This window comes from Pan paniscus, chromosome 9 (genome assembly GCF_029289425.2).
Source record: "Pan paniscus chromosome 9, NHGRI_mPanPan1-v2.0_pri, whole genome shotgun sequence".
NCBI lineage: Eukaryota > Metazoa > Chordata > Mammalia > Primates > Hominidae > Pan > Pan paniscus.
The window spans coordinates 24,970,387-24,997,065 of record NC_073258.2 but is presented as its reverse complement, the minus strand read 5'-3'; the positions used below and the strand labels follow the sequence as shown (position 1 = coordinate 24,997,065).

The 26,679-nt window shown below is 36.2% G+C and overlaps 1 protein-coding gene across 6 annotated transcripts in view; it reads right to left on the bottom strand.

Moving 5' to 3' along the window:
• GAS2 (growth arrest specific 2) overlaps positions 1 to 26,679 on the bottom strand; it is a 184,457-nt gene that overhangs the window by 102,357 nt on the left and 55,421 nt on the right. For all 6 annotated transcript variants that reach the window (XM_055094243.2, XM_008955903.5, XM_055094245.3 and 3 more), the window contains one exon: positions 24,332 to 24,453. In XM_055094243.2, the coding sequence (XP_054950218.1) occupies positions 24,332 to 24,453 (122 nt within the window). The remainder of the gene's footprint in view (positions 1 to 24,331; positions 24,454 to 26,679) is intronic.

The following is a 26,679-nucleotide window of genomic DNA, read 5'->3' as shown; positions in this document are numbered from 1 at the left end:
TTCCTACTTGAATTGTAGATTTTAACATTTTAAACTAAGAACTAACAAAGACTTTGGGAAAAATAATTATGACATTGCTGTCAAGGATGGACTAAAGGAAAAAAAATTAATGATACTTCTGCAGAAAGAAAAACAGTGATTTCTTTTTCTCCTGACACTTCCATCTTGGAAACCCTTAAGTCACAGCTGAGTGATACGACAGAAAAAGTGACATACAAAATGGAATATGAAAGACTTCTCAGGAAGAGGAAGGAGCTTGAGATAGCAGGTGTGACAACCCTCAGATTCTCCAAAAAATTAATAGAAATTATTATAAATTATAGATAATCAAATTGATGATAGTTATATTTTCGAGAATGTGCATCAGTTTTTCTGTCTCTTCCACAGTTGAGGAACTTCCTTGGGAGTAAGAAACATATATATATATACACACAGACACACATGCACGCACACACACACACACACATATCTACACACATATATATATATATCTTGAATTTTTCATTTCCAACAAATATTCTGCATGTTCCATGACATCATAATTTATCATTATTGGCAGAAAATTGTGAATTCAGAGTCTCTGGCTTTAATATTTTAGTCAAAACTATCTTTGGGTACTCATCTGTAAATTATGTATGAGATAAGTATTTTCAAAAGTTCAAAGATTTTTTAATAGATGGATTCCAAGAAAGGAATTTATTTTAGTGGCTCACAGATTACTAAACAATTTTAGGGGAAAAAAAGTTGTTTTTGTTTGCTTGTTTGTTTGTTTTCCTTTTCAAAATTATTATTATACTTTAAGTTTTAGGGTACATGTGCACAATGTGCATGTTAATTACATATGTATACATGTGCCATGCTGGTGTGCTGCACCCATTAACTCATCATTTAGCATTAGGTATATCTCCTAATGCTATCCCTCCCCCCTCCCCCCACCCCACAACAGTCCTCAGAGTGTGATGTTCCCCTTCCTGTGTCTGTGTGTTCTCATTGTTCAATTCCCACGTATGAGTGAGAACATGCGGTGTTTGGTTTTTTTGTCCTTGTGATAGTTTACTGAGAATGATGATTTCCAATTTCATCCATGTCCCTACAAAGGACATGAACTCATCATTTTTTATGGCTGCATAGTATTCCATGGTGTATATGTGCCACATTTTCTTAATCCAGTCTATCGTTGTTGGACATTTGGATTGGTTCCAAGTCTTTGCTATTGTGAATAGTGCCACAATAAACATACATGTGCATGTGTCTTTATAGCAGCATGATTTATAGTCCTTTGGGTATATACCCAGTAATGGGATGGCTGGGTCAAATGGTATTTGTAGTTCTAGATCCCTGAGGAATCGCCACACTGACTTCCACAATGGTTGAACTTTGCTGCTAACTTCACTGCACTAATAATGACCAAGAACAGTAATTTAATCTAATTAACCTTTCGAACTGAAGGCCTAACATTTGTAACATGTTGTGAGAATTAAATAAGATGTCCTAGAAAGCACCTAATACCAATCCTAGATAATAGCTTATCTTCAATTAATTTAATTTTTTTTAAATACATGTCTACTTTCAATTATATTGACAAAGAATGCCCTGAGGAGAGTTGACTATTAGTTGTATCACCACATCTGTAATTACTGTAGTAAGCCAACATATACACAGGAAAAAATAAACATTTAAGACAAATGCTTTACCTTTCTATGGTGATTTAATTACAATGTCTTCTGTTTTTTTTTTTTTCATTACCATGCTGTGCATTCACCTCTGAGTTCTACAGTCTAATCAAATTAGGGTTTTCAAATGGAAAATTTGATTGAGTTTTTCCCTGCTTAAAAATCTTCAATGACTTCCCAGTGCTTTTAGGATAAAGAAAGCTCCCTATGATGTGGCTTCCATGGTTTGTATTAGCCCGCACACCATCTACTCTAGTACCGTGGGCCCCCTGTCTCCTGTAGCCATGCTAGCATTTGTTCCAGTGCCTGCATGTTCTCCATCCTGCCTCCCACCACAGGCTTCTTGCACGTTAAGTGTCCTGTCTGCTCTTCCCATATTTCTTTGCCCAAATAATTGCAAGTCCCACCCCTTACACTTTAGTTTACCTGGGTAAAATCCACATTGTGTAAGTGCTCCTGCTATCAAGTTCCTTCATATGATTAACTGATTAACAACTATCTCTCTTTTTAGGCTGTAGGCTTTATGAGGAATGGAACAGTGACTGGTTTTGTTCACCACCTTATTCCTAGCACCTAGTGTAATAATACCTATCAAATATTACTTATGAAACATTTATTGAATAAATACAAATATGATTGTAGCTGAGGCATATATTCCATATATAGTCACGGGCAGCAGAATGGAGTGGTCATAAGTACATTTGGAACCAGACTGCCTGAGTTTGAATACTGGATTTTTAATTACTAGTTGTGTTGACATGAGGCATATTAACTTCATCTGTGAAATGGCATAATAATAGCATCTACATCATGACGTTGCTATGAGGGTTATACAAGTTTAAACAGAAGTTCTTGAAATAATGACTGGCATATGGTAAAATTTAAGTGCATGTTTGTTAGAAAACTGAAGAAAAGGACATTTAAACTAATTTAAATAAAATTTAGTCCGGGGTGCCAATGAAAATTGGGGGATTTTAATAATCACTAAAAAACATAAACACAATCTCAAAAATATCCATAATATCCACCTACATATCTTGCTATTCAGTACATCTATCAAGTCATTATATGTCTCCCACAAAAACAGAATTTCCTTCTTTTGTTCTGTCCCCTAATCATCATATTGTCTCAAATTGTAAAAATTATGGTAGCTTTGATTCTTCCTTCATCCCTTCTTTTTGTGCCCAGTAAATCATCAATCTAGCTCATTTTTGTTTTCCAATGAATATCTCTTCAATTACCCTGCACCTTTTAATAAAATGTTGACACACTCACTTCAGACCCTTTAACATCTCAGGTCTAAACAAATGTAGAAACTTCACCCAACAATTCTCCTGTCTCCTGTCTCAAATTTCTCCAACTTAATATGCATACACATCAACCTCAGATTAATCTTCCTAAATTTAATGTTCTCATTCTCCAGCTCAATGCTTACAAAACAAAGTTCAAATACTTAAGTCTTGTAGTTATGAGATGTGAGCTTCACCAGTCCATGTGCCAAACGTTCTCTCCATATATGATCCACATCAGCCATGTTTTTCTATTCACTATTCCTGGTACATGCTTGCATTTTTCTAGCTTTAATATTTGGTTCACTCACTACATATTTATATTGCATTTGCCACAAATTTCTCTGTACATTTTTTTGCACCACGTTTGGACAATTTCAATTCCACTGCTGACATGCAAACTTCCCCGAGCACTTAGACAAACTGTTTCCTGAACCCTTACAAGAACCTACTATGTATATCAGCAGAGGTCTGTCTAAACAATGGTGTGTCTAGATCAGCTGAGAGTCAAGTCTATAAACATTTGTGACTTTTAAAAGTATGGATCTTAACAGCTTACAACTGAAATATTTTTTAAGGACTAGGTCAAAGAAAATTCAAGGTTACCTCTAAAGCACCTCCTTACTCATTTATTTATGTTTCCTTGAGCAGAAATGAAAGGTGTGGCATGACAGGGAGCCAACAAGGCTCATAACCCTCAGGTACTCATGAAGGTAGAATGCACATGTGTGTAAGAAACAATGATGTTTCCCCAATTCTACTCTTCTGTGGCCTTTCTACTTGCAAAACAAAGCACTACTATCCATCTATGTCTTCAAGTAGGAAACTCCAGACCAATCTCCCTTACCCATTCTATACAATTTATCACCAAGCTCTGCCAAGTCCACCTGGTCTCAATATATCTCAAAACCATCTACTTCTTTCCCATTCCACTGCCACTATCCTAGGATAAGTGGTCATTATCTGTCACCTGAGCTAGGCAATAGCCTCCTGACTTGGGTGGTTATTTCCACCTTCACTTCTCCTTTCCAATCCATTCTCTACACTGCTAATGTTGTCATTTTAAGGAGTCTATCATGCTTCTGTTTAAAATGTTAATAGTTCAATGGCATATTGTTATACTTAAGATAAATGCCAGCATCCAACAAGACTTAGCTTTGGTCTCATCTCTTGATTCTCTTGAGTTATGTGCTAGTCTCCAGACATACTTGCTTTCCTTTACTTCCTCAAAGTCATCATGCACCTTTACATCTGAGGGCTTTCACGTGTGCAATTTACTGTATTTGGCACACTCTATATTCCCTCTCTGCCTTGCTTATTCCCATTCTGCTTCAGAATAATCTAAAATATCCTTTGTACATAACTAATTTAGGTCCTCCTCTTAAAGGAGGTCATGTATGTACACTTTCTTGTATTTATACACAGCAGTTGAAATTCACTGTTTGCATACTTTTTAATTATCAGCTTAATGTTATTATCCCTTGCTAATCCACAAAGGCATGAAGCATGTGAGCATCCAATATTTTGCCCTGTATCTTTTAGGTGTTCAGTATACATGTGTTGAATAATCAATTGAATGTTTTCATTGTAATGTATGTTATGGTTAAATGAAAGTTGAGAACCACTGGTGGGTATCACTTATTTAGCACTTCCATTGATATCTATATTATTATATGTTCATATTTTATGTACCTAACTAGACTGCAAGTTCTTGGGGAGGACCCAATAATGCTTTAGTCTTCTTTTATTTATCAGATCTTGTACACAGTTAGCATTCAATAAATGTTTAGCAGTTGAAAAGTCTGGAAAAGCATTCTTGAAAGGCACTTTATATAGGTTGGTCAGGGAAGGCCTCAGATAAAACATGACATTTGAGCAGGGACATGAAGAGAGTGAGAAGCAAGTCATACACACCCCTGGGAAAATAATCCTCTAAGAAGCTAGGAGAACAATTGTGAAGGCCCTGTGGTGGATGCGACCTACTCGTCAGGTTCAAAGAATTGCAAGGAGTCCAGTGTGGCTGCAACAAAGTCGGGTAAGGGAAAAGTTACAATAAATGAGATCAGAAAGGTCACCAAGGAACAGTGCATATAGAGCCTTGTAGGCTGTCATATAGATTTTGGCTTTTTCTCCAAGAAAGTTGAGGTGCCATTTGAAAAAATTTGAGCTAAGAAGTGGCATAATCTACCTTGAGTTTTAAATTATTTGATGATTTAATACATGTAAAAAGCTTACTCTGAATGACACGAAGTAAATACTTAGTAAATGTTTGCTTTATTATCATATCACGTGGCATTAATTAAGTCTGTGGAAATAAAGGATCATGTATCTACTTTTCAATCTTTGAACAATTTTAAATGTAGCAAATATAACAACATAGAACAACATATGGTTTAGTTCCACACATATATATTTGCATACACATTCATTAGATAAGTAAAGATTAATCTCTCCTGTGTTAATCTGCCCACTGCATTTTGTTTATTCTGTAAAAATCCATTTATTCTGAGTTTTGTTTGTTTATTAGAATATTCCTTACTACAATATTCCTTACTACAAGAAAGGGTTCTTTTCTGGGAGAATCATGAATTTGAGATGAGCAATATATATATATATATGTTTATTTTCACTGGCTTCTAATTGAAGTTTAATATCCCTTCAATTATAAATGTAGACAAAAATACCACAGCAGCTTTCTCATTGGTAAAAATTGTAGAACCTTTTATTTCATATTACAATTGTTCCTGCTATCTGGAAACACTGGGTTTACTCTCTTCTCTACTTTATAACTATAGGATTTATTAGAAGCAATGCCAGATTAACCTTTTTAAAATACAAGCACATTATTTTAAATTTGTGTTTCAATGTTGATTTTTAATATTGAAATAACTGTATTTTAATAAAATTGGTTCCCTTTATTTTGTATTTATTTCATTTATTTAAAAATAGCATGAGGAGAAATGATCCACAGGCTTCACCCAAGTGCCTAAAAGAACATGGCACAAAAGCACTTAAGTGATCCTGATCTAGAAGAAAGAATCTATGACTTATTTGCTTCACATCCTCCATAACACCTACAAAACAGAGTCTCAAAAGACTTTCTGAATTTATTGAGTTGTTTCACCTTCATTGTAGGGTTCTTTTCTTCCTTGTCACTTCAAAGATTTAATTCATTTTTAACAATTTTTGATTGAGCTGGGATTTTTGTTTGCTTCTTTTGGCGTCAAGATATGCAAATTACCACATTTTTTATTTCTTATATGAAACAGCAATGCTAGCGAGGCATCTGTTAGACAAGCAGCCTACACTGGTGTGAAATTAGACATGACTAGCACAGTAATATAAACACAAAACACATACTAGAAGGCTTCATGCATGATATGTAATGTGTTTTCAAACTGCTAAGTCAAACAATAGAAGCCATTCATGTCGTCAGCCCCTAAGAGCTTAAGATACAGTTGAAGAGCTCTATATATTGTAAACTCAGTTACCTCATCTAAAAAGCATTATTCCATTACTCTGTAATGTACCAGTACCACATACCTTGGACCACACACACATAAATATGGTGAGTGCTTACATCTTAAATTACCTAGCAATTCTCAGACATTTTTAAATGAAAAAACAACTCTTTCCCCCAAATTTCAGCCTTTTAGAAAAGGCTGTTAATATAAAATTTATGAATATTCCCCTTTAAGAAATAGCATACATATTCATTATTGATTTGTTCCAACGACTTGAGTTTCTCCAACACATTTAGTAACAGCTCATTTTAAAATAATTAATTCTCCATTTTCCATATGGTGAGAGTGACTTTTTCTGACATAATATTCTACATCCACAGTGCTTTGAAAGCAGTGACCACAATTAGTGCTATCAAATATCATGAAAACAGTTCCCCAGTTAGACTCCTTTTACAATCTTGTCTTGCTGATGTGCCTGCATGTTGTTAAATGCAGGATGTGAGACTGTAAGTAGAAGGGATGATGTCATCATGGAAAAATTCAGTCAGGTTTACTTTCATGCTCAAGGGACAACACTGCGCTGGTGCTAGGAAATCACGTAGATGAAAAATGTGTATGTGTGCATGTGTGTGTGAACCTCTCTTTTTCTATCCAGAATTTGCTCTTCTTCTTTTTATACTTTTTGGAATTTCAATTTAACATATTTTATTTTCAGTCACATGTTTCATATGCCTTTAATGCAACTGTTATTTACACTACCAAACAATATATTATGGTTTGAGCTCATAGACAAAAAGAACAATTTTGAAGGGGCTCTTTATAAGCAGATTCAAATAAATGTAGTAGCCTCTGGAATCTAGACAAATTTCTAGGTTAGAATCTGCCACCTGGTCTTTCCCCATCTCTTCTCCTTGCTCTGAACTATGTAGATTCTCAGCAGAGTACAGAATAGGGCTAGACATACTCTTCCCCACATCTCAGCACAAAGTCCTTATTAGGAGCATACCCCAATATGTAGAGAACATTAAGATTGGGGAAATGGCTTTTTGCTCATATGAGAAGGCTAGCAGCTACTGGCCTACAACAAATAAGAAAGGAGACAAACATGAAAATGATAAATTTTATTTTACCCTCTTATAATTTAAGGGGAATTCTAAAATAATTTTTACTTTTGCCATTTGCTTATTAGGGCATAAAAAGTAAGCTATCTCAAACATGAGTGCTTTTTGCAAAGGTTTTCCATGCTTTGCATATGGTCGTTTTCCATTTTGCTAGGGCCTATACTCTTGTCCAAAGATTTTTAAATACATAAGGCCATAAAGTAATTTTGTTCAATTTGCAATTCCATCTACAGACAGTTCAACAAACTTCATACTCTTTTAAGTATTATTCCTAAAGAATCTCAGCACAATATCTTAGACACTGGCTTCTTCTGCCACCCACCTCAAGAGTTATATATCAAAAGTGTGAGAGACAATTCCTTCTATGACTCACTGAAAAAAGGAAATGAGAATAATTTGGATTTTGACCTTGTGATAATAAAAAGAGTAAAGAAAATGATAATGTATGGGTAGTCAGAATGGTCAAATTAATCAGTTTAAACCCACTTAAAAAGCATTGTAATAGGTCCATACATAAGCACTTTAGACATTGCAATGCATGTGTAACTCCTGTATTTATATTATATGGCAGGTATTTTTATTATTAATTAGTATCATTTTTGATTTAAGAAGATAGGACACATTTAAAATAATCTTAAAAGTGTGAAAACATTTCAGTATATACTGTCATGTCTTTTAACTTCTATTTTAATTTCAGCCCCATAATAAAATAATGCTTTTCTTACTTAAGACCTGTGACTTCTTGCAACTAATTTTTTTCCCAACTTTTATTTGCTTGTTTGTTTGAGACAGAGTCTCACTCCATTGTCCAGGCTGGAGTGCAGTGGTGTGATCTCGGCTCACTGCAACCTCCACCTTCCAGGTTCAAGTGATTTTCCTCCCTCAGCGTCCAGAGTAGCTGGGACTACAGGCACCTGCCACCACACCCGGCTAATTTTTGTATATTTAGTAGAGACGGGGTTTCACTACATTGGCCAGGGTGGTCTTGAACTCCTGAACTCAGGTGGTCCACCTGCCTTGGCCTCCCAAAGTGCTGGGATTACAGGCATGAGCCACCGCGCCCAGCCCTTTCCCAACTATTTTTTTTTAAGCTTGATCTCACAAGCTATACATTACCACATACAACACATTTCTTCCTAATAGAGAGTAAACTCCTTGAGAGTATTCTATCTTCATTTAAATCACACCCTTTAAATCACAACTATCTTTCTCACCATGAAGACAAATGCACATTAACACCCACAGCCAATAACATCATCTCTTGTTGCTAACATATACTCAAACTATCCAATTTTAAAGTAACATATATAAGTAGAACTCAATTATTATAAAATATTTGTTGTTGGTAATAGTCAATATTATAAAAGGTTGATAAAATGAACTTGCTATACTCCATGATCATATTTAACTCCTTTTGAGTTACCTATTGTTTAATAACACATTTTCAGAAAGTCGATAGCAGTATTTACTGTGCAGTTTTCCTAAGTACTAGAATTCTGATTCTCTCCTGCAGTTTTATAGAAATTGTATTTTTACATTGGTTGTTAAATAGTGCTTTGGCAGACAGCAATTAGCTGCTCTGATAGAAAACAAAGGTTCTAATATTCTCATTTCCCTCACCAACTATTTTATTGAGCAAAAGAGGCAGTTATCGGGAAAAAGATGCAAAAGAAAAAAATGATTTCATCTTTATGTCTCCTTTAGTAATTGAAAGACACAGCACTTCGTTTCAGGTCAAAAACATCTTTTGAGAACCTGTTACCTAAAAGCCCTACAATTTAATTTTTCTTCCTAATTTTCAATGGTGAGCAAATTCATGAAACCATTAGTTATCGCTCATCTGATGCTTATTTTATGCTGCAAGCAGTATAATCAGGCCTTGAAAAGAAATCCTCAAACTGAATGAACCATTGGATATAAATATGCTCATCTTTATCATAATTTTTACCTTTATATAATGCTCTGAACTCAAGTAATACATCATGTGACTATATAGTAACATTTACAATTAACTAAATGATTATCCTCCTCCAAGATTCACTTTTTCCTAACTAGTTTAAATCCCCATGGTCTGTTACTTCAGCCAATCTCTTGTTAGTGCTTTTAACGTCCTCAGGTCCTTGTTGTTTCCCTAGACCATTCTAAAATTCTCAAATCTTCCGTCTTTACGACTGGAAAAGTCAGATTTGCTCCTCATGCTTTGTCACATCAAAGGCTTTTGAGCTAAGCAAACAGGCAGAGGGGGGAATTTCAAACTTAATGAGAATAAAGTCTTCAGGATTAAAAATCAAAGATGGCTAAAACCCACGGATAACAGTATTCTGGATCTAAAGGTAAATATCCATCTTGGGGCATTTATTTATTCATTCATCCAACACCATGTCTACTGAGCATCTATATGCTAGGCATTATGTTAGACTCACAGATGAATAGAATATAAACCATGTACTCAAGGATCTTAGAGTCCAGCAAAGGGATAAAGACTAGGAAACAACTAAGTACAACAGTATGGTACAAGAAAGAGGGGTTAACATGCAGATGGACAAACCATAAGAGAGAGGCCAGATCTACAGATACAGAGTGTAGAGACTGCAAGGGCATCTCTACACTTCCAGTATCCTTTTCCCTTCTTAGGTAAGAGCATATTAATTTTCCATAGGGACACTATCGTTCTTTCATTTTATTCAGACTGAGCAATCAAGGTATGAAGCCATGATCTAGTCAGAAAGTTGGCTGTCAATCAGGCTCTTTCTTGCTGAAATGTTAATCTTGAGAGGAATGATACAATAAAGTTAACAGCAAAATGTTAATGAGCACCCATATGTACTAGGTACCACTCAGTGCTTGTATATACTAACTTACTTAGTCCCCATAATAACCAAATGAGGGAGCTACAATTATTACTACATTTTACAAATGAGAAAACTAAGGCACAGAGGAGGAGTTATGATTTCAACCCAGGTAGTATGACTACTGAGTTTACACTATTAACCATTTCTGTTCAGCTGCCCTCTCTAAAAATGTCTGAAATTATTCACCCTAACAGTGGTACTGTGAAATGACTGTGTATCTATGCTGCATAATCCTTGCAAATAGTCTAATTCTTAAGCCCTCCAAATCCAGTTTCGCTTTCCTTCACATGTCTTTTTTCTCTAAGCGGTACCCCCATATCTTTCCAATACATTCTTTTGGCAGTAAATTCATCTTTTCCAATAATTTCAGGTTTAAAAAACATACCTGTCACCTGATTCCCCACAAGGCATTTCTCTTCCCTGAATGCATAGTAAAGAGTTTGGGTCCCTTTGGAGATTTGAAGGAAGCGGTACAGTAAAGACTTGAGATCATTACTCCCATCATTTAGAATTCTCCCTTCATTCTGTACATTTATCTCAATAAATTCATCTTTTCCAAAAATTTCTTTGGTACCAGAGTATAGAGTTAAGTTGTCAGGACTCAGAAAAATATGTTATATTTGGAATTGGTGTTGAGACCGATAATGGAACACAACTGTGGAATAGAAAACTAGCAGCCTATGCTATTTACACAGGGGTTAGAAAAGAAACAGATTTTGTGGGGGCTTGAGCTTATATTATTTGGGTGCTTTCCTTATAGAAAAGAACAGAATTATAAATACAAAATTAGATATGGAATTAAATATTTTAGCCTAATAAAATAAAGCACAAGAAATTAATAACTTTTAAAAGATGGTAAACACTAGAAGCATCACAAAGCACAGAAAAACAACATAATATTTCTTATTAATTAACTGCATGAATGAATGCTACTTCACATTTTCTTAAATATTTTTGTTTATACTTTGGTATAACAATGTTTTACCTTTGGTTCTGTTTATATGCTGGATTACATTCATTGATTTGCGTATATTGAACCAGCCTTGCATCTCAGGGATGAAGCCCACTTGATCATGGTGGATAAGCTTTTGGATGTGCTGCTGGATTCGGTTTGCCAGTATTTTATTGAGGATTGTTGCATCAATGTTCATCAAGGATATTGGTCTAAAATTCTCTTTTTTGGTTGTGTCTCTGCCCGGCTTTGGTATCAGGATGATGCTGGCCTCATAAAATGAGTTAGGGAGGATTCCCTCTTTTTCTATTGATTGGAATAGTTTCAGAAGGAATGGTACCAGTTCCTCCTTGTACCTCTGGTAGAATTCGGCTGTGAATCCATCTGGTCCTGGACTCTTTTTGGTTGGTAAGCTATTGATTATTGCCACAATTTCAGAGCCTGTTATTGGTCTATTCAGAGATTCAACTTCTTCCTGGTTTAGTCTTGGGAGGGTGTATGTGTTGAGGAATTTATCCATTTCTTCAAGATTTTCTAGTTTATTTGTGGAGAGGTGTTTGTAGTATTCTCTGATGGTAGTTTGTATTTCTGTGGGATGGGTGGTGATATCCCTTTTATCATTTTTTATTGCATCTATTTGATTCTTCTCTCTTTTCCTCTTTATTAGTCTTGCTAGCGGTCTATCAATTTTGTTGATCCTTTCAAAAACCCAGCTCCACAGCCAATATCATACTGAATGGGCAAAAACTGGAAGCATTCCTTTTGAAAACTGGCACAAGACAGGGATGCCCTCTCTCACCACTCCTATTCAACATAGTGTTGGAAGTTCTGGCCAGGGCAATTAGGCAGCAGAAGGAAATAAAGGGTATTCAATTAGGAAAAGAGGAAGTCAAATTGTCCCTGTGTGCAGATGACATGATTGTATATCTAGAAAACCCCATTGTCTCAGCCCAAAATCTCCTTAAGCTGATAAGCAACTTCAGCAAAGTCTCAGGATACAAAATCAATGTACAAAAATCACAAGCATTCTTATACACCAATAACAGACAGAGAGCCAAATCATGAGTGAACTCCCATTCACAATTGCTTCAAAGAGAATAAAATACCTAGGAATCCAACTAACAAGGGATGTGAAGGACCTCTTCAAGGAGAACTACAAACCACTGCTCAATGAAATAAAAGAGGATACAAAGAAATGGAAGAACATTCCATGCTCATGGGTAGGAACAATCAATATCGTGAAAATGGCCATACTGCGCAAGGTAATTTATAGATTCAATGCCATCCCCATCAAGCTACCAATGACTTTCTTCACAGAATTGGAAAAAACTACTTTAAAGTTCATATGGAACCAAAAAAGAGCCCGCATCGCCAAGTCAATCCTAAGCCAAAAGAACAAAGCTGGAGGCATCACACTACCTGACTTCAAATTATACTACAAGGCTACAGTAACCAAAACAGCATGGTACTGGTACAAAAACAGAGATATAGATCAATGGAACAGAACAGAGCCCTCAGAAATAATGCCACTTATCTACAACTATCTGATCTTTGACAAACCTGAGAAAAACAAGCAATGGGGAAAGGATTCCCTATTTAATAAATGGTGCTGGGAAAACTGGCTAGCCATATGTAGAAAGCTGAAATTGGATTCCTTCCTTATACCTTTTACAAAAATTATTTCAAGATGGATTAAAGACTTAAATGTTAGACCTAAAACCATAAAAACCCTAGAAGAAAACCTAGGCATTACTATTCAGGACATAGGTATGGGCAAGGACTTCATGTCTAAAACACCAAAAGCAATGGCAACAAAAGCCAAAATCGACAAATGGGATCTAATTAAACTAAAGAGCTTCTGCACAGCAAAAGAAACTACCATCAGAGTGAACAGGCAACCCACAAAATGGGAGAACATTTTCGCAACCTACTCATCCGACAAAGGGCTAATATCCAGAATCTACAATGAACTCAAACAAATTTACAAGAAAAAAAACAACCCCATCAAAAAGTGGGCAAAGGACATGAACAGACACTTCTCAAAAGAAGACATTTATGCAGCCAAAAAACACATGAAAAAATGCTCATCATCACTGGCCATCAGAGAAATGCAAATCAAAACCACAATGAGATACTATCTCACACCAGTTAGAATGGCAATCATTAAAAAGTCAGGAAACAACAGGTGCTGGAGAGGATGTGGAGAAATAGGAACACTTTTACACTGTTGGTGGGACTGTAAACTAGTTCAACCATTGTGGAAGTCAGTGTGGCAATTCCTCAAGGATCTAGAACTAGAAATACCATTTGACACAGCCATCTCATTACTGGGAATATACCCAAAGGACTATAAATCATGCTGCTATAAAGACACATACACACGTATGTTTATTGCGGCACTATTCACAATAGCAAAGACTTGGAACCAACCCAAATGTCCAACAATGATAGACTGGATTAAGAAAATGTGGCACATATACACCATGGAATACTATGCAGCCATAAAAAATGATGAGTTCATGTCCTTTGTAGGGACATGGATGAAATTGGAAATCATCATTCTCAGTAAACTATCGCAAGGACAAAAAACCAAACACCATATGTTCTCACTCATAGGTGGGAATTGAACAATGAGAACACATGGATACAGGAAGGGGAACATCACACTCTGGGGACTGTTGTGGAGTAGGGGGAGGGGGGAGGGATAGCATTAGGAGATATACCTAATGCTAAATGACGAGTTAATGGGTGCAGGACACCAGCATGGCACATGTATACATATGTAACTAACCTGCACATTGTGCTCATGTACCCTAAAACTTAAAGTATAATAATAATAAAATTTAAAAAAAACAACGTTTTAGAAATATTTGCATAGGAAGAATAGAAACGTATTGGAATCTTTCTTTTAGCATGATTAATCAGGACAAAATTTCTAATAATTCAGGAAAATCACTTTCAACCTCACAGCTCATTATTGGTGAATATCACAAATTTTGAAATTTTTTCTTTAGTTCAAATTTGTTTGACAAATATTCTATTTTCAAATTTAGAGAAATCTACCAAGTTTCTTTCATTTGTGAGCTGTTGAATATGGAAGAATTTTCCACTGAATAGCTGTGATATATGGAATTTACAGAATAATATGACTTGCATTTGCTATTGGCTCCTGTCCTTTGCTAAAATCCTGTCCCCTTGCCAGATCCTGGTCTCAGATGAGAAGGGACTAACATTCTTATCTTGGGAAGAGAGGCAGAGACATGAAAAGAATGAGCAGGTTGGGAAAGAAAATAGCAAGCATACCCTCCCAGGAAACAGGGAGGGTACATGGTGGATTCCTCTACACCCGGTATGCTCCTCGACCAGGTTAAGAAAAGTATATCAATTAATTTGGACAGTTCTGAAACAATGGCTCTGTCCTTAAATCTCAGCTAGCCACAGAATAAAGATTCTTTTTTTTTTTCTTTTTGAGAAGGAGTCTCACTCTGTCACCCAGGCTGGAGTGCAGTGGCGTGATCTTGGCTAACTGCAACCTCCACCTCCCAGGTTCAAGTGATTCTCCTGCCTCAGCCTCCCAAGTGCTGGGATTACAGGTGCATGCCACCACACCCAGCTAATTTTTTTTATTTTTGGTAGAGACAGCGTTTTACCATGTTGGCCAGGCTGGTCTCAAACTCCTGACCTCAAGTGATCCACCCGCCTCAGCCTCCCAAAGTATTGGGAATACAGGGGTGAGCCACCGCATCCAGCCAAACCCATACTTTTTTAAGCCATTGCTGACAACCTCTACCAGGCGTCAAAATACTGCAGCCTGGCTGAGGATGAACTTAGATACATCCCATAGTAAGGCTCAGGAATTCCTGGCTAACTAGTTACAAAGCCTCAATATACATTTAAAATGTTGAGTGCCACTAAATATATTATGGCAGAAGTTTTTTGTTTGTTTGTTTGTTTGTTGCTGTCTTTGCAATAGATTTTGAGGGTATTAGTCTGAGGAGAGCAGGATGTAATTTTAGATTCAGCAAAATTAATTTACTTGTACTGGACTAATAAGATGTCCCAAATTCAATGGGCTAGCATAAAATGACCCTATTAAAGTTTGCTAGATTTGCTAACACAAAGATATATTCAACAATAGCTCACACTAAATGGCACAAAAAGCCAGGAATCACTTGGTATGATATAGATAAAGGAATTAGAACTTCAAGAAAAAATTCCACATTCTATTCAACCTGTAATTAATTCCTCACATAAGCATACTTTTCACTATGTCACTCAGTGGGACCCAAGTGGCTCTATTTTTCACTAAAGGGTGAAGAATAAGTTGATGAAGAAAGCTCCAAAAATTTTTAAGGTGACATTATTCTTCAGAAAGTCTCAGGAGCTGTTATTGAAATGAGCTTCCTCATTTTAGTGTGAATGGAAATTCTCACACACGTTGGCACTTAATTTCCAGAGGCAAAGTGGATATGGCGGACAGAATACAATCTGGAGAGGCCAATCAGATCTCCTAGAATGACCTAAAGCACAGGAAATCTGATTATGGTTTATTAATCATGGGGCCTTGGGAAGTAAATTGAAAGTCAATTCCCTAAATTCTTACTATTTTAACTTTTATTTTAAGTTCAGGGGTACAAGTGCAGGTTTGTTATATAGGTAAACTTGTGTCAGAGGGTTTGTTGTACAGATTATTTAATCACCCAGGTATTAAGCCTAGCACCCATAAGTTATTTTTCCTGATCCTCTCCCTCCTCCTTCCCGCTACCCTCTGAAAGACCGTAGTGTGTGTTGTTCCCCTGTATGTGTCCATGGGTTCTCATCATTTAGATACCACTTATAAATGAGAACATGCAGTATTTGGTTTTCTTTGTATAACAAAAAGAGCAACAAATTTTCTGATTGCCCAATTCCCAGACTAGAGCCAAATTAGACCCAGAGCTCACTGAATGAAGGCAGTAATGATCTCAAGTCTTTATATAAAGCTTCCTTCCAATCTCCAAAGGGACCTGATCTGTTTACTATGCATTCAGAAAAGGGAAATGCTTTGTGGGGAATCAGGTGACAGTTAGATTTTTTACCTAAACATACTTTACACTATAACTAGTACACTTTTGCAAACATTAGATGTTATTTTTATAGTTTTTCCTGAATGTGTAATTTGCACGGATATTCTCAAAAACTGTCATAATTTTTATCCTTGACACATGGAATAAGTTCTTTTGTGGTAAAAGTACCAAATAAAAAAAGCACACCTATTTAAAAAGTCAGAGATTCACGCTGTTATTAATGACCTGAACATTGCAAAAAATAAAAGTGACTTCTACCACATCTCAATGAAAATCAGTAAAAAAAGATTGACATGACTTGGAAACAGTGGGAAGATTACAATGAAGTAACATATTTAACCAGAATCGCTGTTACAGATGTGGTCTTTTCAATGAAGTGTTATCACTCAATATCCTGGTACTTAACATTCATCTCTTGGTTTGGAGAATGCAATTTTCTTTATTCTAATAAGTAGAAAATTCCAGAATCGGTTTGCATATGTTTGACAGTAACAACAGAATTCTTACTATCCTATACACCATCTCCAGCCCTGTGACATAACCTACAGGGACCATGGATATTTCAACATCACAGGTCATCAAGCTCCTCTTCTATTTTACAATATTTGATATTGGAGATTTGATACTGCAAAGCAGGAATAGTAGGGAAACCAGACGGTTTCATAAAATACACACATTCTGGAGGGTAGATAATAAATCTCATGAAAATGCAGAAAGGGGGTTCTGCCAACTAAACAAAGTTTCAGCGTCTAGTAGTAGGGGCCAGGTAGGAACATTGCCCTTTTAGGAAAGGACATGACACAAATGTTCCTCGCTTGTTCTTGTTCTCTGATGGAGACTGAATTTCTACCATGGGAACCAGTAATCATGAAACATTAAATGTTTATCATGAACTTAGTGCCATATGATCCACTGGGCCATATTTTTTATTGTGCCCAGCACTACTTTACCATTGAGTATGTGAAAGGAGAATATCTTGGGCCCCCAAAAATCACTAGGCTAAAAGGAAAACTCAAGCTGGAAAGTGCTTAGGACAAATGTGCCTCCCATTCTATTCAAAGTTATACCTCTGATGGCTGAGATAAATGCATTTCTGACTGCTTCCTTTGGAAAGGCTAATCAGAAACTCAAAAGAATGCGACTGTTTTTCTCTCATCTGTCAGTGACCTGGAAGCATCCTCCCTACTTCGTGTCTTCCTGCCTTTGCCTCAAGTTGTCCTGCCTTTCCAGACCAAACCAATGTACTTCTTACATATATTGATGGATGTCTCATGTCTCCATAAAATGTATAAAACTAAGTTGTGCCCCTACCACCTTGGGCACATGTCATCAGGACTGCCTGAGGCTGTATCATGGGCGCACGTCCTCAGTCTTGGCAAAATAAACTTTCTAAATTAACTGAGACTTGTCTCCGATTTTCTGGGTTTACAAGTACAAGTGCCATGTATGGGATGGGCTCAATTAGACATGAAGATCTAGATAAGTTCCATAGGCACATCACTCACTCCCTATCTTGCCCAATTTTTCACATTGCTGCTTTCCGCTCCCCCACCCCCATCTGCAAATGTAGCCCATATCAAGTCTCCTGTGACGAGTTTTATTTGAAAAATAAAAGTCAAGCTCCTTTACATACCATTCTTTTTATTCTATATGATTTACCAACATGTATTGCTATAGCATTGAAGCCCCATTTAGGCATATCTCTGGAAGATAGTATAGAACAGAAACTCTCAGTGGGAAAAAAAACAAAAAACATTAAGCAAGACATTTCATTGTCTCTGATTTGGAGGTGAATAATTTGGCTATTTGGTCAGAGACTTAAAAAATAGTGACGGGGATTTAATTTTATACTGAGAAATAATTCAACCTCAGGAAGCAATTACAAAGTAAATAAAAAAAATTAGTGTATTTAAAGCTTAAATATATTTTACCTATATTTTACAAATCCTGAGGAACTGGACTTTACCACTAACTTTTCTTTTTCCTTTAGTCTCAGGCAGCAACATACCTATAAAAAAATTATTTCTTTCTACATCATGCCACTTATATTCTTCCCATCTCATCATAATATATTCTCTGTTTAATTCTAGCATTATGTTTGCAATTTAGAACAATAAATTTTAAGGGATATAAAATCATTTAGCTGTATAGCCAGCAATGAATGACTCCAGATTAATCACAGCTGAGATTTTATTTTCTTTTTCATACAAAACCTTTTATTGCATCTACCATACTTTCTTGTTCTGGCAGAGAGATCAGCAATAAACACAAATATCTGGATTTCTCAGAATTAAATCTTGATGAGATGTTCTCTAAACAAAAAGTGCTATTGATTTTTCTGAGAAGAAAATTTCTAATCTTTATGTCTTATTTAATTCCCAGATGGCACAAAACAACATCCTGAGGTATTGTTATCTTGCAGCTCAAGGAACCAAGTACTCCTGATGGGCAAATGTATTGTAGGCATTCTATCTGCAGGATGTTCTTTCTCCTGAACAAGGACTGGATTCTACATTTAGACGGTTAATGTTCAGTTCCTTCCTTGGAGCATAATGTAGCATTCTACTAGGTAACAGAACTTCTTTTTTTCCCCCCTCCTTCATCTGCTTCAAACTTGATCTAACCACCCAGGGCTCTTTGAAGTCAGAGGAAGCTCTAAACCCAGAGAAACTCTGATGTCTGAAGAAGAGACTCAAAATAAATGAGACAAATGCAAAGGAAAGTTAGTAGAAAAAGAGAGGTTAAACCTTTTGAATGTCTTGCCCCACGCTGATGCCCCGTGGTTGAGAGAGTCTTTTGCACAAATCAGCAAACTTGTGATTGGTGGGGGTGGGGGAAAGAGAGCAAATATACAATAGGAAGGGGTTTGTACTGTGGAACAGTATTTGGACCGGGAAAAGAAAGTTCACGCGTAAATGTAACAATTCCCCTGTCTTGATTAGAGATGCCAATTTCGATCGGGTAGCTGAGAGTCAAAAGGCATAAAACCTAACCTTAAACCTGTCATTTGGTTTGGTTTTCTCATCCTAAAACGATATTGAAAGATTCATTTGATTTATATTTTTGCCTTTAAACATCCTCAACTCCAGAAATATTAAGATTTGTAATTACAGTGAATTCATAATATTATAGTATGTATAAATGAATTAAATAAAATTACACATTAAATGGCTGCACACTGGTCTCAAATGCTTCCACCCATCTACTGCCCTAGTCTGTGAAGTCTCTGCATTGCTCCCATGCAGAGTTAGAAAATGGCCCACTACACAAAGGCTAAGATTAACTACTTAGAGCTCACACACGTAAAGAAGCTATTTTTAAATTGACCTATTGATGTCTGGGAAGAAAGAATCATAGGACAGAATTATTTCCATTCAGAGCATTTTATCAAACCAAAGCTGGATATAAAAGAGTCATGGATTTATATCTAAAATATTAAATTTAGAAATAGCTAAATATCTAAAATATGAAATATGTGAACTAACATTTATTAAAGATTTAAGAGCATTTAAATCATCCTTAATACAGACATACTTCACACATACCAGGCATAACTTACTCGTTCAAATTTGTTTACACAGCTGTAAAATCTCCAAATTAACTATCAACCAAGAATAGTAAAAAATATTGCTATGAAAATGAGGAGATAAGATTAAAGCTGCTAGAAAAAAATTACAGAGAGCTTCCTGTGGCATGGCTTTGGATAGGATCAAGTTTGTCAATTTTTTAAAAGTAATTCTGTTTCAACATCTCCCTATGCACAGTTTCATTAATTCAAAGAATGTATTAACTAATTCATCTATTTTCGCCACCATTTTTTCTGAACTCCAAAATGCCAAAATGAGAAATAATTCTATACAAACACATACATGAACACATGAGTGTACACACGTGTAAAAGCAGACTTAATATTGTAACCTCCAGACTATTTATACTCAATTTGAAAGCCTCATTTTTTCCCATGGGAAATATTCACTGTAATCCTAATTACCTGGGTTGTAGTGAATCCATTATTGTTTAAATTTGTATTTAGATTTAACAACATCAACATGCTTATAAGTTGCTCATAAGTTTTTTTTTGTTTCTAGACCAAAAATGGACTGAAAAATCTTGAGTTTAACAGAAGTATATTTATGAACAATAGTAGCCATGAAGATATACATACTAACCTTCTGGCCTTTCATCTTTTAAAATTTTACTATAAAAGGCAGAAAATAAAATGTAGTCATCTTTGCACTTTTCATACAGTAAGGCACAAGTTATTATTGATTTAAGCTGCATATTACTGGCAGTCAGTCGTGAATATATAAATGCTGCCATGAACAGAGAAGGCAATTCAGTCAAGAGCAACTGTGTCAACTTTTACCTCAGATCAAATTTGATGTATTGAGCAGTGAAAGTGAGGTCATAATCGGTATTTTTTTTTAACTTTTATTTTAGGTTTGGAGGGGACATGGGCAGGATTGTTACATGGGTAAATTGCACCTTGTTGAGGTTGGGTATATAAATGATTTCATCACCCAGATAGTGAGCATAGAACCCAATAGGTAGTTTTTTGACCTTCACCCTCTTCCCGCCCTTCCTGCTCAAGTAGGCCCCAGTGTCTTTTGTTCTCCTGTTTGTGTCCATGTGTACTCAGTGTTTAGCTCCCACTTACATGTGAGACCATTTGGTTCTGTTCCTGCATTAACTCGCTTAAGATAATGGCCTTCAGCTGCCCCCATGTTTCTGCAAAGGACATGATTTTGGTTTCTTATGGCTGCAAGGTGTTCCATGGTATATAGGGACCATATTTTCTTTAGCCAGTCCACCGTTGATGAGTATCTAGGTTGATTTCATGTCTTTGCTATAGTGAATAGTGCTGCTATGAACATACAGGTGCATGTGACTTTTTGGTGAGATGATAATAAGTATTTTTAAACCTCCACTTGTTCAAGTAACACATTTAAGGTTTTATACTAAAATCTTTATCACAATCAGAAAAAAATTTAGCTTTATATTCAGTTAAAAATTTGCTCAGGTTCACGGAACTATTTCAAGTTTAATAACTTGCTGCAGTTCTACTAACTGAAAAAAATTCTTTTCTTTTTGTTTTATAGTTTTATTATAAAAATTATAATATTGAAATGGCTGTTTAAAAGGAAAGTACTTACATAACTTTTGATCCATAAATATTCTCAATATTCCATATTATCATGGAGATTGGGGCAAATGTATACATATTTGCACATAGCAGCTCTCATGCTAAATACAAACATTTATAAAGCATTTATTTTCTCCCTTCCAAGTCCTAACCAGGCCCGACCCTGCTTAGCTTCCGAGATCAGATGAGACTGGGCATGTTCAGGGTGGTATGGCCGTAGACTATAAAGTATTTATTTTCTTATAGTTAATCAAAAATACTTACAAGGGTCTCTTATCTTTCACGTAAGGAAAAGAGATTTTATCAAAAAGAGATTTTATCAAGAGCCCTATTTTGTGCAATGCTGTATGGAAGCTATACATATGTAATTATTAATCCTATTTCACAGATAAGGAAAGTACGGCTCAGACACATCCAATTAATAAATAAAACTAGAACCCAAGCAAAATGCACTTAATGTCAAAGCCTTTGACCTATAGGCTAATGCTTTAGGGTTATCTTACATTGAGTCTTACAATTACAAATCTATTTGGGAATCTTTGCTTCTGTTTTAAAAAAGCAAAGGCTTATAAACAAAGCAAAACCAGAAAACTGCACAACAGCCTTAATAGAGTTGGTTAATCTTTACTACTCTGGAGGAGTCAAGGATTCTTTACACTGAGGCATTTGGCTCTCCATCCTCAACAATAAGCAATACAAGTTTCAGGAACTTCGTAATGTGAAGGTAATGCTTTCAAGAGTCTGGGCACCACAGCTTATTTCCCTCTGTTCATTGCTTTACCGTAAACCTTCTATACAAATTGTCCTCTTATTGGCATTATATTTTTTCATCAGTAGCTGATGTAGAGGCCAGTTACATCATGACGGAAATGAGAGCAGAAGAAAAATTGGTGTCCTAACATTAAGCTTGACACAAAGCATTTTCATAAACAGTCTCCTCACGCCTGGGCTACCCATAATGACATAATGAACAAAAATGAGAGAGCATTAAACTTGCAAAGTTGTCTGTGTCAAATTCTTGCTTGGTCACTTACTAGCCAATCTTGTACAAATTACTTACAGTCTTCAACCATCCAATTAAGGAGAAAATTAAAAGAAATTAATGGTTACCAGACTTTGCTGCACATTAGAATCACCTGGGGAGCTTTTTAAAAATTCTAGTACCCAGGTTTCACCCTATGGGATTAAATCAGAATGTTCAGGCATGGGATCGAGGTCTCAGTATTATTTTATTTTATTATTACTTTTGAGAAATGGTCTCATTCCGTCTTCTAGGCTGGAGTGCAGTGTTGTGATCTTGGCTCACTGCAACCTCAACCTCCTGGGCTCAATTGAACCTGCCGCCTCAGTTTCCCAAATAGCTGGGGCTACAGGAACACACCACCATTCCCTGCTAACTTTTTTGTGTTTTTCTTACAGATGGTGCTTTGTCATGTTGCCCAGGTTGATCTCGACTCCCGAGCTCAAGCAATCTGCCTGCGTTGACCCCCGCAAAGTGCTGAGATTACAATCACGAGCCACCACATCCAGCCCAGCTCTCAGCATTTTTTTTAAAGATGCTCAGGTAATTCCAATGTGCAGCAAAGTTTGGGAGCCACTGAATTAATTAATACCTTCACAGAGCTGCTTTTAAGAAATAAAAAAATAGAGGGAGGTTTTGTATATTATACAATACTTTACGGAGTAATATAAAATATTTAAAAAATAAATTCAGTGGCAATACACAAATACACCCCTTTTATTTTTTCTGTCAGAGTTGCAGAAAAGGCTTAACAGGTGCTTTTTGTCTTAAATTGTCTTCAACATTTTTATTTTATTATTTTTTTTAGATAGAGTCTTACTCTGTCACCCAGGCTGGAGTGCAATGGTGTGATCTCTGCTCACCGCAACCTTTACTTCCTGGGTTCAAGCGATTCTCCCGCCTCAGCCTCCTGAGTAGCTGGGATTATAGACATGCGTCATGATGCCGGGCTATTTTTTTTTTTTTTTTTTTTTTTTTTTTTTTTTAGTAGAGACGGGTTTTGGCCATGTTGGCCAGACTAGTCTCAAACTCCTGACCTCAAGTGATCTGCCCGCCTCAGCCTCCCAAAGTACTGGGATTACAGGCATGAGCCACCATGCCTGGCCAACATTATTTTAATATTTTTTATATCTCTTTTCATTCTCTATTAAAAATTAAGTACAATCTCTCTTGTTTTCTTCAAAAAAAGTCAAACACTATACTTTCATCAAGTGTTTATAATCACTAGAAAAGCATATTAGAATTAATGTGGAGAAAAGAAATCTGAGCAGTTAGAAATAAAATAATTTGTCCAAATTTACTTAGTTCAATGGTACTACTTATTTAGAATAAACCAAAAATTACAGTCCAGAAATTTTGTTCTAGTATTCTGCCATAATATTTTTGAAAACAAAGATCTATTCAGTAAATCTTTCTTGGTTAGATTTGTGCATTGCCTAATGACACAATTATTTCTCTGCTAAGTTTTTAATCAATATTTCAGATTCATTGAGTTTATACACAATATTCTTTTAATACCATCATTTTTCATAAGCTTTTATTTAATTAGATTCACCAAAAGGATTATGTAATTTATGTAATTAGAGTGCAAATAACACGTTACCTAATTAAAAAGAACACTCTGTACTTTGTTGTTAGTATAGACCTTGATGCATCCGTTCACAATAAATTTTTTAATTACACACAATTTATAAGCAATTATAAATGTAATCTACCACCTAAGAGTGATTTTTGCATTGGGATCTTTTACCTTTGTGGGCTTGTTAGCATCCATGCTCTCCTTGAATTTCTCCTGCATAGTTTCTGCAAGTTGACAGAGCAAGGCACCATTGTCCAACTTCTCCATAAAAGTTTCTGCTGTAATCTCCTTCCCTGAAATAATGAAAAGAAGCATTATAAAAGGAAAATCAAATGTCAGATTCACACTAAATAAAATATTTGACACAGTTTTATCACTAAAATTGCTATTCTAGCTGAGTTACATAGCTGGGATAGGAGCTTACCAGAAATAGTCATTTCTTTGGAATTTTCTATCTTCCTTTGGTTGCAAGAATCTCAACATTTAATATTTTCATAACATAGTGCTAACTGCATAACAGTTTTATTTCAAATAAAAGGTGGCAAAATGATATCCTGGGTGAAAGAGTTCCATCATTTAGTAATCAAGGGGAATGAAAACTAACCAACAAAACTCAAAGAACCAGCTTTACCAGTGATTTCACAATTTGGCCTCCATTAATCATTCCATTCTCATCCCCAGTGGCCCATTCAATTACTTTGACCCACAAGGCAGGACATAATGCAGGACAAGTATTTTTTGTTAGGTGTATGTCTGACTACAAGAACGCCGTAGGTCTCTCACTCTCTCTCTCTCTCTACAGGATTGTACTCTGTCACGCAATCTGGAGTGCAGTGGCAGGATCATGGCTCACTGCAGTTTTGAGCTCCTAGGGCTCAAGCAATCCTCCAGCCTCGGCCTCCAAAAGTACTGGGATTACAGCATGTAATCTAGGGTGCACCCAGCCAGATCAATTTTCTTTAATTTAAAATAGAACCATGTATGTATTTTTTAAAAACCACCATTGGGAACTTTAATAACATGGCCAATGTATAAAACCATATCTCTAGATTCTATTGAAGTGGTTTTCCTGATTAAAATAATACAGGTAGGCTGGGCACAGTAGCTCAGGCCTGTAATCCCAGAATTTTGGAAGCCGGAGGTAGGTGGATTGCTTGAGCTCGTGAGTTAGAGACCAGCCATGGGGCAACATGGTGAAACCGCATTTCTACAAAAACACAAAAATTAGCCAGGCATGGTGGTGCATGCCTGCATGCAGTCCCAGCTACTTGGGAGGCTGAGGTGAGAGGATGGCTTGGGCCTGGGAGGCAGAGGCTGCAGTGAGCTGAGATCGTGCCACTGCACTGCTTTCTTATATACTCTTCCTAAATGTATCTTTCTCAAAGCCCCTTCCTTTTTTTGTTTCCTATTAATCCAAGTTTCAGAATATTCCATTTTCCTGCCTTATTTTTTCTGTAAATTATTAGTCAGAAGTCCTACAGATTCAAGCTTCCTTCTATTTCTCATGCCATAACCTTAATAAAAATCTTCATAAGGTGATACTTAAACCTCTAGCAACAAGAACAATGGCTATTCTTTGTGTCCTCAACTTCTCTCTCCAATACATACCATGCTCACTGCTAAAATTAAGATGGCTAAACACCGTCCTCACTGAGGCATTCTCCAGACACCTTTATTGCACAATCCCTAATTTTCTCCTTTACCTGGAATGTGAAAACTAAGCACTTTAACCCAATATCCAAAGGTCTCCCTGTATTCCTCTAACCCATCTTTCCCATCTAACATCCCTATACCCTGCTCCGTGATCTATCTATAGGTTGCCTTCACAGATTCCCCTTGCAGACCTTTCTATTTCTGCTGCTATGCTTTTGTTCCTGGTATGGCCCCCAACTTCAATGTCCTACCTTCTACCTCCTTGGACAAGTTCTATCTTTAATCAGAGTTCCAGAAGGAGATTCATCCAGTACACATTGATCTGTTTTCTGTATGTCATACTCATGAATACCACTTACTCTGGCACTGATCAAACATATTCTATTGTTAGTAGTATGTTTTGTATGCAGTGTTTGTCTTCTTTAGTATGTTATAAACCTTGAGGTATATCTTTTTTTATTATTATTTTTTGTATCTCCTACAGAGGTAAGCATAATGTTATTCACATACTAGGCACCTAGTAAATGTGCTCAGTGAGCATGTGAATGAACAAATGAAGAAATAAGCTGCTAGAAAACTTTGAGAAAACATTAATATTATTTTTGTGAAACACAGTTAAGTCAAAAGCAAAAAAAAAAAAAAAGAAGAAATTATTTTAAAGTTTTATACCAAGATGCTCAAGGCTTATCTTTTATCTTAAGAAACAGGCATGTAGCTCAATTCCATGAACCTTAAAATAAATATAATCCAGCTGGGTGCGGTGGCTCACTGTAATCCCAGCACTTTGGGAGGCCAAGACAGGCAGATCACCTGAGATCAGGAGTTCAAGACCAACTTGGCTAACTTGGTGAAACCCTGCCTCTACT